Consider the following 18,256-nt stretch of genomic DNA (forward strand, 5'->3'; position numbering starts at 1 on the left):
AGCCTACATTAGTTAGCTAACAGCTGTAACTCTAGCTCCAGGAGTTTCAGTACCCTCTTTGGCCTTCTGAGGTACTACACTGATATGCACAAACCCATACCTACACACACTTATATATAATTGAAAATAAAAATAAAATATTTTTATAAATGCTAGAAACATCCAGGTGTGATGGCACACGCCTGCAATCCCAGAGGCAGAGGTAGGTGGAGCTCTTGAGTTCTGGACCATCCAGGCAGGGCTGTGTTACACAGTAAGACCTTGATAAAAGTAAACACACACACACACACACACACACACACACACACACACGTGCTAAAAACTAGATTAAAGGTGGGTGGAGGGGGCCAGGTGACAATGGAGCAACATGGTCAATAATACCTATCACTCATAAGTCTGTAATAAAGATCATCTTGAATGTTGCTGAAGAATGAAGAAACCACCAAATTCTTGTCTTTCCTCAAATAAATAAGAGCAAAAAACGTAAACATCTAGCTGTAACCATAGAGAATAGAAAAACAAACTCAGTGACTCCACAGAAAATGATCAATGACATCCAGAATTCCACAAGATAGCTTGGCTTCTTCACATACAGGAAAGGAACAGGGAAAGAGAGAGCTATTCTGTATTCAAGGTCGAAAGATTACCATCCGATGGTGATACTCAGGAGAATCTCTGTGAGTTCAAGGCCATCCTGGTCTAGAATACGTTTCAGAACAGCCAAGGTTGCACAGAGAAACCCCAGAAACACAAGCAGAAACCCCCAAAACATAAAACAAAATAGAAATGTGTCAATCGAACACAACATAAAAGAAGCAATATCACCAAAATGTAGCGGGAACCTACTTTGAATGACCATTTTTACTGAAAAGGACATTTTGTAAGAACTGAAAACTTTTTCAGTTGGGCTTCAAACATTAAAACACCATGAGAAATGTTAGATGTAGGAACATTGAGATTCATGAAATGTTTTCATGATCTCACAGATACATGGACATAGGGGTTACCAGGTAAAAGAATTGCCTGAGAGCTAAATATGAAATAGAGGCTTAGTCAACCTGTGCAGAAAAGGATGACTAAGGAGAAAGGGCAAGATGGTCCTGTGGATAAAATGTACCTGACAAGCCTGGCGGCCCAAGTTTGATATGTGTAACGCTCTTGGTGGAAGAAGAGACTCTCTGACTTCCACATATGCACCATGCAACATGCTGCACCCCCTCCCCCCAAAAAAAATTAATGAGTGTGATTATAAAAAATAAAGTTGGGGCTGGCGAGATGACTCAGTGGTTAAGAACACTGTTTGCTCATCCAGAGGTCCTAAGTTCAATTCCCAGGCTCACAACCATCTGTAATGCCCTCTTCTGGTGTGTCTGAAGACAGAAACAGTGTACTCATATACATAAAATAAATAAATAGTTTTAAAAAAGAAATAAATAAAAATAGAATTGAGAAAGGAAAGCTGTGTTAAACAAGAGTGATTAAGTGGTGAGGTTTGTTCACTAGATGACAACACAATTTTACCATTTCCAGAGCTAAAAGTTGCTGTTGCTCTTTTGTTGTTTTTAAGCTCATATGCTATGGATCTTCCATATATCTGTAAGAGAGAGCCTCACTGCTCTGTCTTACTGTTAGACGCAATTTTAATGAGTTCATCCAAGTGCTGGGTCTATGAGAACTCGCATCCCAGTAGAAGTAAAGAGACCTACCTGGCAGGTAGTGTTGGGCAACACTAGAAATTCTCCAGTATAGAAAGAAGCCATAAAAGTACACCATTAGAGTGTCACTCAGTAATAAGTAGATTAACTGCCATTGGAGTGTCACTCAGTAATAAGTAGATGGAGTGTACACAGGTTTTTTTTTTTTCTGCCAGAGGGCTTTTCCTGAAAAGTAATTCTATCTTAGAGTTCACAACCTGGGCAAAATTGGTGAACAGGGTTCTCCCTTCAGGACAAGTTTCAGTCAACCAAAGAGAGAAAAGATTGCTATGTGTCAGTGGGGCCGATTTCCACGACCTAATACCATCTTCCATTATGCATTGTGGTTTTCCCTTTTCTTTATTATGATTTGTTTGTTTTACTTTTAAGTTTGCTGATTTTAATCCATGTTCATTTCTTTTTCTGTACTTGTGTTACGCTTGCTGTCTTTGCTTCCATCCGTTCCCAGGTTACAGTATAGCCAAGACATGCCCAATCTCTTGGCCGATGAGCATGCGCTGATAGCCTCCTATGTGGCTCGTCTGCAACACTGCACACGGTTAGTCGGTAGAGCTGCAGCACTGGGAGTGCAGCCAAGGCTGCTCTGAGGGAGGGGGTGAGATCTGGTTCCTGGGGTTGCCAGCAGGAGAAGTTCTGCTTGTGTGGTGTATTTGAACAGCTGCCAGCTGTGATTGGCAGAGTTAATTGCCAAAGCATTGGCTTTCACAAGAGAAGGAGCCTGGCCAAGCCTGGCACTTACCTCAGCATGGAGTTAGACAATCTCTGAAGAAAGGTGCAATCCCTGCTGGTCACACCAGAGGAGTCCCTACACCCCTGAGAAGCCTGCACTTCCAAAGCTGGAACGCGCTTACAGAGGACGTGGTTTTTACATTCTTCTCTTCAGCAGTTGTCATTGAGGAAAGTGTGTACATATGAAAAGGACTGTTTGAGGCCAGAGAGATGGCTCAGCAAGTAAAGGCCCGTGGAGATGAGCAGGATAACTCAGGTGGGAGAAGGAAAGAACTAGTTCCTGAAAGTTATCCACTGACCTGCACTGGCACGCCATTGTAGCCTCCAATACACATGCATGCACACATACCACACACACTTAAAAATAAAAGTATACAAGAGGAAAGGACTGTTTCATACTGTCTCCATAGTTTTACCAGTATGAGTAAGCATGAACATTATTTAGGGGCATGTCCCTCTCTCTAACATCCCCGGGGGAACAATCAGGTCCTACAGACTCCCTGGTGAGTTTGATGGGCTTCTCCTGTGGGAAGGAGGAGGGAATTGATCATTGCAGACTCTGTCAGAGAATCTGCCTGTGCAACAGATGGTATCTATGTACTTGTCCCAGGCTCTTGGTCTCTGAGAACAGAAGTGTTTATCTCAGGCGGGGTAAGTAACGTTCTGTCAGCGAAGGCAGTTGCCCAGGGTCCTAGAAAGCCTCTGATGTAAACCAGCAGCAGAGCATTGCAGAGGTTGCTGCCTCACATTCAAGCCATGAGTTTAATGGTAGGTTTAGTGAGCAAGGACTGGCTACCATGGTTCAGAGCCTCTGCTGTCTATAGACTAAGGACACGAACCCCATAGTGCCTTGAGGGAATCAGAGATGTCTTGGCTGATTCTAAAACTGTATGTCAACTGGGACAGGCAAATAATAAACCAATAACTTGTTGTTCTTGATGTTTTATTCTGTGGCACTAAGAATTGATCTAAGGGCTTCAAACATGCTAGGCAACTACATTGCCGTTGAGCAATATCCCTAGCCCTCTTTTACTTTTCATTTTGAAACAAATTACCCAAGCTGTCCTTGAATTCATTTTGTGGTCCAGGCACACCTCAAATTTACAATTCTCTTGACTTAGCTTCTCACATTCTGATCAAGTTATCATCATCTCTGTTTCGCTAAAGCTTCTTAGTGGGCACGGTGGCTCATGTCTATAATCCCAGCCCTTGGGAGTCAGAGGCAAGGAGGGTTACTGTGAATTCAAGACAACCGTGGGCTGCAGAATGAGAGCCTGACTCAAAAGGAAAAAAAAAAAAGCTAGCTATGTTTGTGGAGCTGATCTTCTTTTGTTGGATACCATTTTATCTGGTACCTCGTCTGCATGAATTCTTACATGTTTATAATAATGGGTGAGACAGCAAACACAGTGGCACTCACTTAAAATCCCTGTTCTGGAGAGACTAAGGCTGGAGAATTGAGAGCTCAGTCTGGGCAATACAGAAATAATCCTTCTCAAAAAATTGATGACGACGACGACGATGACACCACGACGACGATGACGATGAGGACGATGACACCATAACAACGGCGACAACAAGGAGGAGGAGGACGAAGACGATGACAACTGATGACGACGATGATAACTGACGACAGTTCACTCCAAACTGTGCCCATGTGTGAAATGAGCATTTTAAAAGAAGAGAAAGGGGCTGTTAAACAGGAACATCTAATACCACAGACTCTAGTTTGAGAGTTTTGCTTGGCCAACCCTGGCCGGGATTCCCCATTTCCTTCAGCCAGTGTTAAGTACACTTTTTCTTAGCCCTCTGTTTTTCATGATCCCATAACTTTAAGTCTTCTTTTAGTTCAAGGCCTAGCACTTTTTGTAGGATGCCTTTTCTTAACCCTTCTTTCAAAAAGACACTGCCCCTTTGCTGATAAGGATGCCTAGGGATGGTATGTGCAGCCTCAGTATGTCCTTCAATCTTCTTGTCTCAGAAGCCTGTTAGTCTGTGAGTCAGGTCTCTGTGTGTTGTTCTTAGCATTCTTAGTTACAAGCCTTTCTCCTGGAGGGACAGTCAAGAATTAGATATATCTGATAGACACCTGTTGATTTTTGTCTCCTTGACAGTGTCCTGGACAGTCCTAGCCGACTGGATGAGGAACACCGGCTGATAGCCCGCTATGCTGCCCGGCTGGCTGCAGAGGCAGGAAACATGGTAAGTGAGTGGAGGATCTCAGGAGAGTATCAGAAAGCAGTATTTGAATATGCATATTCATACATAGAATAGTAATTGTGACCCTCGGGAGGGGGTTGCGAGGAATAGAAGGTAGGGGTATGCAAAGGGAAAAGAATGAAGGAGCCTTTAATTTTATCCACAATGTTCTTTTTAAAACACAAATCAAAAAGAGAAAATCAAACAATTTAGTTCTTTAAAAATATGGATACATTCAGTGTAAACTTCATAGATCAAGGAAAGAGGAGAGACAGTTCGAATCACCACTGTCAGGAATGAGAAGGACATCACTACAGGCATTACAGAAATTGAAAGTATGAGATGAAATATTAACTTCAATAAAATTAATAACCCAGCCAGATATATTAGTGAATACCTTTAATGCCAGCACTCAGGAAGCAGAGGTGGGTAGATCTCTGTGAGGTCGAAGCCAGCCTGGTCTACAAAGCAAATTCGAGGGCAATCAGGGTTATGCGGTGCAGCCCTGTCTCAAAAAATAAAAAGCAAAAAGGTTAACCTAGATGCAATATGCATATTTCTTAAAAGATACAAAAAAATTTTTTGACATATATTAGCAAAAAAAAAAAGTCAGTTAAATGGTTGTTATAGAAATTGAATTCATTGGGCTTGGACAAGGAAGTGGGCTCAAGTATTTTGGTCATTATGACAAGCCCTTTTAAACAACTGCCATAAGAGTGATCATGAGACTCTGTTTACTGCCTTGCTAGTTCCTTATTGTACTGCTTGCCCTTAGCAATTAAAATAGTATAAAAAGTGGATGGAAAAATTAAATTTGCCTTCAGTCTCAGAATTTAGTGGGGTCATGCTAAAAAAAGAAAAAAGAAAAAGAAATTTAATTCATAATTAATTTCCCACAAAGAAAACTCTTATGTCCTGATGGCTTTACTGTTGAATCTGTCATGTTTACAGGATGTAAAAAAATATGTGAAAAGGCTAGTACTCCATGATCAATTTAATTCATCCAAGCAATACAAATATATGTAGTATATTAAATGAATCAGTATAATTAACGATTTAAAGAAGTTTGTAAGATTATATTAGTAGATGCAGAAGAGGCATTTGATAGAGAACAGTGCCATTTATGAAAAACTCCCTACACATTCCAGGAATAAAGACAGGACAGGCTTCCTTTCCCTGAATAATACCTACACAGAAATTGCTGGATTGTGTGGACATTAAAGACTGAATCCTGGAATCCTGCCTAGTCTAATTTTACTATCTCTATTTACAGTCACATGGCTAGAAGACCTAGCCAGCAACATGAAGCGTAAACACTAGAGGAAGCACAGTGGTCTTGGGAAGTAGCATGGCCTCCTCTAGCAAGTGCTGTAGATCCTGTGCAAACACTGCGAGAGCACGCAAGCCAGCTTGTAGTGTGCTGCAGGATGGAGAGGGCAGAGAGCACGGGGAGCGTGTAGCCCAGTGCTAATGCTCCCCGTGCTCACGAGCTTGCCTAGCCTTAGACTCAGTCTCCAGTACCACCAACAAGAACACTAATGGTCAAAATGAAGGGGATTCAAGACCAGAAGCTCTAAAACCTTGCTAAAAGAAATTGCAGAGAGCCTATGTAAATTGAGAGGTGCGCCATGTTGTTAACTGAAGGCTTGAGTTCACATAAGGACATATCTTCAAACTGACTTACAGAGAGTACCGGTCGGAGGCCCAACACAGACTTGGTTTGGGCTGGGTTGGTGTTAGAACTTAGGAATCTAACTATGCAACCCTAGCTGGCTTCTACCTCACTGTGTAGACTAGTCTAGTCTAGAACTTTAGGGGTCCTCCTGCCTCTGCCTCCCCAGTGCTAGGATTTATAGACATACACTGCTGAGTCATGCTCAACAGGCTTCTGTTTATTGTTAAACTGGCAAACCCATTTTAAAAATATGTCTAGAAAACTAAAGGACCCAAAGTAACTATAACAGTCTTGAAAAAGAACAGAGTTGGCAAATGTCACCCTGGGTAAAACCAAGGCCTTCTGTAAAGCTCTAGTAATCAAGAGAGTGAGGTTTAACCACACCCTTAATCACAGCACTTGGGAGGCAGAGCAGGTGGATCTCCCCAAGTTCCAGGGACCACCTTGGTCTACAGAGTGAGTTCTCTGTCTCAAAAAAAACAGCCAAACAGTGAGGTTTAGTTAAAAGATGGACAGATAAACCAAGGGAACAGGATAGAATATCCATAATATAGACTCCTAACAGCAGCACAGAAGCAGTTCTGTCAGGAAAGGGAAAATTTTCTAAGCTTTAATTTCATTTTATGTATATGGGTGTTTTTCCTACATCTGTATACTATTTACTGCTCTAGAGGCAGTGGGATCTGGAGAATGGAGCCAATAAATGAGGAGCACTGAAGTTTATGCAACAGCCGGTTGTACTCAGGTCAGACAGTTTATACTCTGAGGGTCAAGAGGAGTCACATGAGTAAAGTATGCAATCACAAGGACAGACCACATGTGACAGCAAGCAGCACATGCATATGGCAGGAACATGTTTTTCCATAGAGGCATATAAACAAATAACAGTCATCTACAATGAATAATCTGAAGCAAACCCACTCCTGTCCGATACTCCCGGGAAGAGGCATGAAAACATCGTCTGAGAGCAGTTTTGTGTTTTTGCAGAAACTGGGTTCTTACGACTCTTACCTTGCTTTGTTGAAGTTTTGTCACAAGCACTCAAAATTGTCCTCACACAACTTCATCCTCGCACCATGTTCTGACAGTGGGAGAAGGCCAGAAGATCCTCTAGAACTAGAGTTACAAGTGGTGGTTAGCCACCATATAGATGTGGGATCTAGATCTGGTCCTTTAGAAGAGCAGCTAGTGCTCTTAACTGCTGAGGCATCTCTGCAGCCCCCAAACTTCTCCTTTATAAATTACTGATACTAAAAACTCAGGGAGTGTGGGGTGGGGAGGCTGGAGAGACTACTCAGTAGTTAAGAGCATTGGCTGCTCTTGCAGAGGATCAGAGTTCAGTTCCCAGCACCCACATCAGGCAGCTCACACCTGCCTGTAATTCCAGCTCCAGGGGATCCAGTGTCCATTTCTGGCCTCCACATGCACACACACAATCAAAAATAAAATAATTTTAAATTAAAAAGGCAGTGAATGTGTTAGTAAAATATCAAACACAGGTAAAAATAAAAATATGTGTAAGAAAAATTTCTAAAACTGGAGACAGAGTGGCGGCTGTAAGTTCAAGAGCATGAGCTCTGTGATGGATTGCAGGCCATCCTGGGAGGTCTAACACAATGCAAAATTCCTAAACAGGAGACTCTAAAGTGCAGGATCAGCTTCACCTACACTGGGAATTTGAAGTTAGTCTGGGCTACCTGAAAGCCTAGCTCAAAAGAGGAAAAGAAAAATCTCTAAAACACAACATAGACTTGGAAAATCTGAACTGATACATTCAGAGATGGAGTGCAGAGAACAGTCATCTAATTAGAATCTAAACACCTCAGAGTTAGAATGAAGAACAAATGGTTATGTTTCCAGAATTGATATAAGACAAGAATCCTCGAGTCAAAGTATCATAATCAGTCTCCAAAAAGAGAAAAATAGCTTTCCTGAAAGCCATGGGGCACAGCTACCTGGGAGGCTCTAGCAGAGGACAAAAAGGAAGGGGACTGGGGGCTCAGTGTTAGAGTGCTTTCCTACTATGTCCAGTCACTGGCTTCCATCCCCACTACCTCAAGAGTAAGAGAGAGAAAACTATTGTTTACAATGGATTGCCAGTTCCTCCACAGCAACAATGGGGTAATTTTTCATAAAGGGTGGAAAAAAGCTTTACTGAAAAATAAAGTGTCTGAGTACATCCAAGGTTGCTCGGTTTTTGACAGAACTTGAGAATATTCCTTAAAGTGAAAAACAGTTGTCATTACTGCACTGAAAAGAACTAGTTACAATGTTAAGAGGCAAAGGAGGAAACTCCAAGATGCCTGGAAAGGTCACAGTAGGATGCATGCTAAGAGTAGTGCTAATGGCTTACACTTACTGAATATGCACTGGGTGGAGGTCATTATTCTAAGTGCTTTGCTTGTCTTAGCTAATTGATTATTCAGAACAGTCCTGTTTCCTGTGGCCTGAGAGATAACCACCCAACATTGCAGTCTTTAAGTGGCCCATCTGGGATGAGGGATGCTCTTTTTATCTCTCAAGCACTGATATTTTAACTGTTGAAGGTTAAGGCTCTGGAGGAAAGAAATGAACAAAAAGTAAAAGCAAAGAATAAAATAAAAGGAAAGATGGCCTGGAACCAAAACTATGGACTCTCAGACACTAACCAGGGACAAAGAACCAGTCTTTCCCAAAGCCATGTCAGCTCTTGTAAGTGGACTTGGGAGAACTTGGAGGCTGGTACTGGAGAGGAGTGAGGCGGGACAGAAGCAGCATGTCAGATTTGACAGTTAGGTTGGGTGCACTTGCTTGCCAAGGCTGCTGATGACAATTCTTGATGTATTGCTTCTCCCCAAAACAATCTAACATCAGATCATATATGTGACTCAGATATTGCACCTCTGAAGGTTGTGGGATGGGACAGCGCAGAACCAACAAGGGTCCCTTGGCCGGTCATAAACTGGTCAGGTAATTTTAGAAATTCAGATTCATGAGTCAGTGAGTTGAGATGTGCTGCACTGTGGCTGAATCCTAATAAGTATGCTTAATGTTCTAAGATAGCCCCCATTGACTTTACAGAGCCCTTTAACATTCTGTAAACAAGAAGCAAAACCATTTCACCCTGGGGTCCTGGTCCCCTTTGCCATGAACCCAGATAAGCATGTTTGCACCTGCCGATGTTGTCATGAAAGTGATGGCAGCTCAGCAAGGCCCCTTTCATCTTAGTTTGCTTTGCCAAGTAGGGCTATCTTCTGAATATCAGGCCTCTTAGCACTCCTCTTCACCGTGCTGCTGCCTAATCCTCTAATCTCACCCTGAGACAGTGCTTTGCATAAAGTGGGGGCAGTGCTCCACGAGCTTATTTATAGGCTGCTAGATAGGCTTCGAATTGATTTTTTTCTCAGAGACCTTCTTCCACAGAGAGACCATTCAATCATTTGCACCGGCAGCAGTGCACATACCCTGCCAAGTCCCTCTCTGGCAGACACTGGGCAGCTTCCCCCTTGGTGCGCAGCAGACCAGCAGATCAGGCTAACACTTGAGGAAAGGCACTGACTGTGCCTTTCACAGATGGGCCAGGAGGACTCATTTGTTTTCCTAGAGTGCCTAAGTTTCTATTTTTCTTTCTTTTTTTTTTTTTTTAAAAAAGGAAACGACCTGCAACATGTGCTGAATCATAACAGTGGTGGCAGATTCTCAGTTCTTGGGCCTTAAACCAGTACTGGATGTGATCTGACATTTTCTTTTAAGGGTTTCTCATGGAAAACAAAACAAAAGAAAACTTAAAACTCTTTACAGGAAAGGTGAGCGGGAAAGGCCAGCACTACCGTTGCCATGCTGCCTCAGGTTTAGACATTTCTGAAGAGGATGTCTCCACAGCCACATCCCAACCTTCATACATAGCCTTGTCACCGTGGTGGCTTGAGGCACACTATCTCACTTTAAAATGTCCAGGCTTTGCCTCTGACCTACTGAACCAGAACCTGGGTTTAGGGCCTATCTGTCTTTACTGAAGGGAAAAACACAGGAGGAAAATTCACCATCTTCTGATTTACAGTCGGCCTGGGAAACACCGTCTTAAACAGTGTTATTGGATTCTGGAGAGGTTGATGACCCATAGCCTCCACTTACTCTCTAGGAGGTTAGATTGTGGGCAGAGTGCCCAAGGATACAGACACTTTGTGGCTCTCGGAGGCATCTCTGTGGACTCCTCCTGTCAGGTTCATAAAGGTCAAAGCCACTGGTCTCTTTGAGGAGGCTGCAGAAATGCATAGTGGGCTACATCTGGCTGACTGTTCACTTGCCTTGGATGTGTAATGTTTATCCAGTTCAACTAAAGGGATCTTGTCTCTTATGCTATATCTGCCAGCTGTGTCTCCACCTCCATGAAGGACCCTCAAACCTAAAAGGATGCTAATGTGAGAAGCACCATCTTTCCTAGGATTAGAAGGGCTGCAACATTAAGTGGATCCTACTCTTCATTCCTAAATGGAGTCTTCATTCTCTAGTATTAAACCTTCCTTTCCCTACTCCACAAGGTTTTGCTATGTAGTCTAGGCTGTAACTGGCTTATTCTGTAGTCCATTCTGTGTGTGTGTGTCTGTGTATGTCTCTGTGTGTATGTATGTCTGTGTTTGTTCTTGATGAAGACGTCAGATTTCCTGGAGCTTGAGTTACACGTATGAGCTGCTCATTGTGGATGCTGAATTCCATTCCCCTTAGAAGAGCAGCAGGTGCTCTTAACTGCTGAGCCATCTCTCCAGCTCCCGGCCTGGATGTTTACCTGGTCCTCAAGGCACCTCTAGTGGATAGACATGATTCCTAATATGATTTTGTGAATGAGAAAAAGGGCACATCAACATTGAGTCGCCTTGTGTAAAGGTCCCCAGCCAGACTTGAGAGTAAATATAGGTCGGTCTGTATGCCTTCATGTATCAGTATAGTCACAGATCGCTTTTCATCTATGCAGCACTGATGATGTAACATACAGTGTTCTGGTGTTTGGTGCTAAGTTGTTAGGGTTTGGTTTTTTTTTTTTTTTTTTTTTTTTTTTTTTTTTTTTTTTTTTTTTGAGACAGTGTCACATGTACCCCAGACTAGCTTCAAGCTTGATATAAAGCTAAGAATGACCTTGAATTCATAATCCTTCTACTTCTACCTCCTAAATACTAGGATTTACATTGTTTTACTTTTAAAATATTTGTTTGTTTATGAGAGTTGTAGAGGCCAGAGAAGTGCTTGCAAGACCCAGTTTCTTCTTTTACCCCGTGGGGTCATAAGGCTTGGCAACAGGTGCCTTTACCTACTGGGCAGTCTGTCAGCCTATACCGTTAGGAAGGAAGGACATAAGGAAAAAGGAAGGAAGGAAGATAGATCCCAGGAGGCCTGTCTTCCCCTTCTGATGTGAATGTGAGTCACAGATATTTTGCTCTTATATGCAAAACACTCTACACATAAAAAATAAAGAAGTCTGAAAACCTAGAAGACATTCTAAGATGGTGGAGTTTTGTCTATTCCAGCAAGGCAGAGTTTTGATTGATAGAGCAGTGCTCCAAACATTCCTGCATGTTGAAATATCTGACAATGTAAAAAAAAAAAAAATTTGTTCATTTATGTGTGTGAGAGCCAATATACCCTATGCATGCAGGAACCAAAGTCAACAGACCTTCACGGTTCAGAGTTTTGAACTTATTAAATAAATCCAGAGACTTAGCTTTTATTTGGAAGCCAATAAATCTTGATAAATTTTGCTTTTTCTGAGTCTAAGGTAAGCTAATGAAGGGCCTATTACAGGACAGAGCATGGCCTAAAAAGGTATTTACCAAGGGGGCAAGTATGAGGTGGAACTCAGTAGGCCAACATTGAAACTGAAATTATTGCCTTTTACCAATTTAAAAGATGTATGTATATATTTTTTCAGGATATCTGATATATATATATATATATATCATATTGATATATATATGTATCATATTGATACATATATATCCTGAATATATATATATATATATACATATATATATATATATATATTCAGGACTTTAACAAAATGTTTACAAAGCTAAAACGTGGAATTTCCACCTCCACCCAAGCCCCAGGTGCAGAGGAGCTGGCTAAAATTTAACCTTGAGTTCTGGAAATTCTGTCTCTCCTGTCACAGCCTGTGGGTGGACATGGCTTCATCTTTGAAGAAAAGACTTGTTTTTTTCTTAGGATCCAGATTTCACAAATGGAAAACAGCCCCTCACTGTGAGTTTGATTTATTCAGGGTTAAAACCTTTCAGTTTATGTGCGTGCGTGCGTGCGTGTGTGCGTGCGTGCGTGCGTGCGTGCGTGTGTGTGTAGCCTGAAACTCACTGTGTAGTTGCTAGCTTTGCACTTGTGGTAATCAGCCTGTCTCAGCCTCTGGAGTACTGAGATTATTGGTGTGAGCTGCTGCATTAGGCTTAATGAAGTTTGTTTTCTTTTGTTTTGTTTTACTTGTTTTTTATTTGTTTTGTTTTAAGGCAGAGATTCTTGAAGACTGGCTTGAACTCACTGTATAGTTGAGGATAAACTTGTACTTAAATAGTCAGGGACTGTTTGGGTACTCAGAGACTGCTTCTCCTCTGCTCTGCATATAAGAGTGTGAGCCAGTCTCCTCATTGTCACCTGAGAAAATCCATTCATCACACACATTGCTTTGCTAAAACTGTGAGCATAATTTTATAACAATGGAGCCACTAGCTTAAAGAATATTGAGAATAGAACATTAGAACACGATAGTAATGGCCCAAGTGAGTGGTGTACACCTGCAAGTCCCAGTTAGCGGAGGCTAAGGGAAGAGCCAGAAACTTAATCCAGAATATCAAGGCCAACCTGAGCAACAAAGCTAGACTGTCCTTTGTCCCCCCAAAAGTTACAATAAGTAAAAAATCTTTTAAAGTGTTACTGAGTAAAAGACAATTTGGAAATCTTAAATAAAGGTGTCTAAGGACAAGTGGATTTGATGGTCCATAAGGAATTACCCACTTCGCTGTCATCTGCGGACTGTGGATCCAGCCCAACGGTTCTCAGCTGATCTGGAAACAATCCCTACTGGGAGCTGTGCATGGATCCTCAAGCCTTTAATCCCAGCATTTGAGAGGCAGGGGCAAGTGGATCTGTCTGAGCTCAAGGGCAGCCTGGGCTACTGAGACAGTTCCAGGACAGCCAGGGCTACACAGAGAACCCTGTCTCAACCCACACACACACACACACAATAGATAAAATAGAATAATTTTTTAGAGATGACCCTTACTGGTGTTTTGCAGTGGACCTAGTTCAGTATACCAAATTGCCCCAGGATGTCTGCAGAACACCTAAGCTGGCTCTGCACTCAGAAAGGCCAGAGAACAATGGTTTTTACCCAGATTTTTTTGGGGGGAGGGGTCTGTTGCACAGTTTATTTAACAATATGATATAAGAAATGAATTGGTATGTTACCATTCTATACAGTGAATCTTCTTGAATTTTCTTATTTATAGTAATTATAGCGCTTGCATGATTTACATAAGAATTGCTTTTCCTTATTTCAAGTTTCACCTAGAGGAAAGAAAAGACTGCTTCTTCTCTATTAACATTAGCATGGTCTAAGAGAGTGATCATCCCTATTTTTGTCTAAAACCAGTTTTATCAGAGAAACAAAGCAACAATTTCTGCATCTGCAAGACAAGAGGTTGGCTTAAGCCAGCATGTATAGATAGATGTGTGTGGGTGTGTACATGTGTGCACACTGGAGTCAATTCCTGTCGTCCAGGAGTAATACTTGGAGATGCCCACAGAGTTCACTATAGAAAAAAATCTTCCTGCAGCATCAGCTCGTTATCATGACACATTATAAGATGCATTATTTCTGGAACCAGTTTCTGAGTATATTTTTCTTCTTTTAAACATAAGTGTTTAAGTCTTGAAAATACAAATAAAAAATATGAATATAATGAACTTGTTTTTCCTGTTAAAAAAAGGCATGAGTCACCAGCAATGACTACAAAAGAATCCAAACCCCTACCCCAAACAACAGAAAAAAAAGAGAGAGAGAAAAGCTGTGAGAGAGAGAGAGAGAGACACCAGGTACTTAAATCAACTGGTTTTTAACAAAAAATACATTCTTTGTATTGTTTCTTTAAACATCAATCTGCCCTTCTATGCTTGGGAGTCACAGTCCCATCTAGGCTTAATAAAAAGAGCCCAATGCCTGGATTTTCAGTACAAACAAACAAACAAACAAAACCCCAAAACAACAAAAAGAAAAAAACAACAAACAAAATCCCCAAAACAAAAGAAAATCAAAACAAAACCAAAAAAACACCCAATGCTCTCATAATGCTACAAACCTTCCACAAACTTTTCTAGCATGTCTCCCGTGCCATCACCAACCAGGGACAGTTCACTAGACAGCGTGCTCCCGTTGGGGGTATTCAGCTGGGGGAGCATTGCACCCTGTTCAGGGTTCCCCAGGTGTCCCTGATCCAGGAAGCTGGCCATGGTGACTGCGAGTCTGGGGTAAGGGGAACCAGTCTGTACCCAGATTTTTGTTTGTTTGTTTGCTTGCTTGTTTTTTTGAGACAGGGTTTCTCTGTAGCCCTGGCTGTCCTGGAACTCACTCTGTAGACCAGGCTGGCCTCAAAATCAGCACCTGCTCTGCCTCCCAAGTGCTGGGATTAAAGTTGTATGCCACCACTGCCTGGCTTTTTTTTTTTTTTAAAGAATTATTTGTTTATTTTATGTATATGAGTACACTGTAACTGTCTTCAGATACACTGGAAGAAGGTATCAGATCCCATTACAGATGGTTGTGAGCCACCATGTGGTTACTTAGAAGTGAACCCAGACCTCTGGAAAAGCACTCAGTGCTCTTAACCTCTAAGCCATCTCTCCAGCCCTTACCCAGAATATTTTATCTTAAGGATGAAAGTGCTAAATTTTATGAAGTCATTGTTAAATGGGATTTTTAGAAGTTACTGTGGAATGGGAGCTTCTCAGGTCCCCATGCACATGATTCAGCAGCCCCAGATCTGACCAGAGTCTCCTCACCTGGAGCCTCTGGGAAGAAGGAAGGAATGGGGAGAGGTGTGATCTGGTTAAAGGTTTTGATGTTTAGTAGAAGCTCTCCCATGAATGAGAGGAGGTCCAGCTGATCAAAGGTTGGCTCTAAATATTTAAAGAGATGCTTACTGAAGTATGAAGTATGACAAGCATTTGCAAAAAGATATATCATCATCAGGAAAGAAAATATAGCCTAGAGGAAGTAATTGGAGCAGAATCCCCAGAACAAACTGGTGTGAGCTTATGGAAATAGCTTATTTTCCTATTGTCTGCTTAAAGTGGTCATTTTTTAAAGCAAGTTAAGATGGGAACCAGAACTCTGAGCAGAGTGTCTCAGCACTGCATGACCACTCAAGCGTGTTTTCATGAGGCCTTCATACCCAAACTGTCTCCTTTGCATGATGCATTCTTTTCTTCCAGCTTCCCTTCTCAGTTCTGTACTGAAATGACTACATGGGAACTTAAAAACTCTTGACTACCAAATCTTTCTTCATCACTTTCAAGCCCTTAGGCTGCCTCTCTTCCGCTATTCCAGTAAGGCCGGCTGCCCTGGCACCTCCCTTTTTTCTGCTGTGCATGCTTTTCCCTAGCCTTCTGGCTTGCTGGGCCTACTTAGAAGCCCCTTACTGGATCTCTCTTTAGACACAGCCTTCCTCATGCCTGTCACTGATGACGTTTTTTTATTTATTTTTTTCCTTCTGCTCTCCCCTGCTGTAATGCCAGCTCCGTGACATGAAGTTTTTCACCATTCACCAGGGCATCACTAGTTGCTTGAATAGTGTATCTGGCACAGAGGAGGCAGGAAATGAATAAATTGATTTTGTTCTTGAAAGAAATTAACTAAGGTCTCTTCTAGACAGTGTTTCCTGTGAACGACCATTCTGTTTCTGTCTTCGCCTCTTTAGAGTCCAGAAAGTATTTGAGGGAGAGTTGCCTTTGTTTCGTATTATTACTACTGTTATTAAGGAGCCCCTTAGTGTTTAAGATATCAAATAAGTTAAATGCTCAATGTCTCTGCTGTATAATATATAATACATACTAGTCTGTTGTCCATTGCTATAATACCTACGGCAAGGTAGTAATAAAGAAAAACAGATTTACTTAGGCTCACTGTTCTGGTTGGCCAGTGTGAAGGGCCAGCATCTGATGATGCTCTTCTTAGGGAAGGGTTCTGATGCAGCCCAGAGCATCATATGGCAAGAGCCAGAGGACCTCTGTGTGTGTGTGTGTGTGTCTGTGTGTGTGTGTGTGTGTGTGTGTGTGTGTGTGTGAGAGAGAGAGAGAGAGAGAGAGAGAGAAAGAGAGAGAAAGAGAGAGAAAGAGAGAGAGTGGGGGGGATTCAGTTGTTGGGACCAAGGTCAGGTCATGGAGTCTCCATCCTAAAGGCCTCATTCAGTCCTAATTACCTCCTAGAAGTCTATCCCCAAACACCGTAGTCCCCAAAATTTCCACCCTCTTACTGCCTCACAGTGAGGATTGCAGTCTAACACATGAAGCTGTAGGGCACACTCAGAGAAGAGCATCTTGGCTATATTTACTGTTTTGGTTTTTGGAGACAGGGTCTCACCATGTACCTTTGGCTGACCTGGAACTCACTTGGTGAGTGGACTGGCTTGGAACTTACAAAAACCTTCCTTCTCTGCCCCTCTGCCCCTCTGCCTCTGCCTCGAGTGCTAGGATTGAAGGCCTTTGCTACCACTTATATTTACATTTTGACCAAAGGAGTCAAGCCGCTGAGCACTGGGGCTGGGTTGCAGGTTCTCCTATGAGTACAGGCAGGTAGAAAAGCTCAGACCCATTCTGTCTGCAGGAACCATTGCTTTTCCAACTTCTGCTTGAGAAACAGTGCTTCTGGGCTTCTCTACCTACACTATAGAAGATAACCAGGTTTGCAGGCAGACTAAAAAGCACCAGGTTATTTAAGCATTTCCAGAGAATACCACCAAGCATGCTTGTTCTCACACAATTTATGTCCTTCCCACATCTGTAATTTCCCTTGCTCTCACCCTTTCGAGACAGGGTTTCTCTGTAGCCCTGGCTGTACTAGAACCCACTCTGTGTAGACCAGGCTGGCCTCAAACTCAGAAATCCTCCTGCCTCTGCCTCCCAAGTGCTGGGATCAAAGGCCTGTGCTACCACTGCCTGGCTAGAACTATAACTTTTAATTCCACTTTTTTAAAAATTAGAAACCAATTATTCATACACTCTCAAGCCACTTTTGTGAGGCTCAACTCAAGCTCTTACAAGACTCTAAATGCAGCATGGGGAGTTTGCTCAGCAGGCTGCTGGTACACACTTCTAAGGGAAGAAGGAAGTTATCTTCTTTTTTTTTTTTTCTTTAAGAAGAAAAATATTAGGTGATCTGGTAAAAGCCAGATTGGCTGTACAGATTTACCCATTTATTTAGAAAACACCATATGAAAAGACTTGTTGCCAGGTGGTGGTGGCGCACGCCTTTAATCCCAGCATTTGGGAGGCAGAGGCAGGTGGATTTCTGAGTTCGAGGCCAGCCTGGTCTACAGAGTGAGTTCCAGGATAGCCAAGGCTACACAGAGAAACCCTGTCTCGGAAAAAAAAAAAAAAAAGAAAAAAGAAAAAAAGAAAAGACTTGTTATTGAATCTTCCAGCTCTGGGCAGGATATTAGTAGGTTCCTGCTTCTTGTAGGTCATGCTTGAGGCAAAGCAGAGAAAGGTGCAGAGTGAGCATGGCTGTCAACAGCTTGGTTGAGAGCTTCCATTCTAGTTGCTGAGTGAAAGTCAAACAACACATTATCCCTTTTTCCTTTGTGTTTTCCTTGGCTAATACATATACTGCTGAGGGAGTGGGGTGGGGAGCTCTAGATGAGTCTCACATATAAAGTAAACCTTAAAAAAGAAATCGGTCCAGGCA

The 18,256-nt window shown here is 42.2% G+C and overlaps 1 protein-coding gene across 18 annotated transcripts in view; it reads left to right on the forward strand.

Moving 5' to 3' along the window:
- Dtnb (dystrobrevin beta) overlaps nt 1-18,256 on the forward strand; it is a 207,203-nt gene that overhangs the window by 150,033 nt on the left and 38,914 nt on the right. For 14 of the 18 annotated variants that reach the window (XM_031356373.1, XM_031356381.1, XM_031356374.1 and 11 more), the window contains exons 11-12: nt 2,164-2,253; nt 4,559-4,646. In XM_031356373.1, the coding sequence (XP_031212233.1) occupies nt 2,164-2,253; nt 4,559-4,646 (178 nt within the window). Of the gene's footprint in view, nt 1-2,163; nt 2,254-4,558; nt 4,647-14,285; nt 14,506-18,256 lie in introns of those variants that run through there. The other 4 variants (XM_031356377.1, XM_031356382.1, XM_031356385.1 and 1 more) reach the window with 2 other exon arrangements.

The sequence above is a fragment of the Mastomys coucha genome, unplaced genomic scaffold, assembly GCF_008632895.1.
Source record: "Mastomys coucha isolate ucsf_1 unplaced genomic scaffold, UCSF_Mcou_1 pScaffold6, whole genome shotgun sequence".
NCBI lineage: Eukaryota > Metazoa > Chordata > Mammalia > Rodentia > Muridae > Mastomys > Mastomys coucha.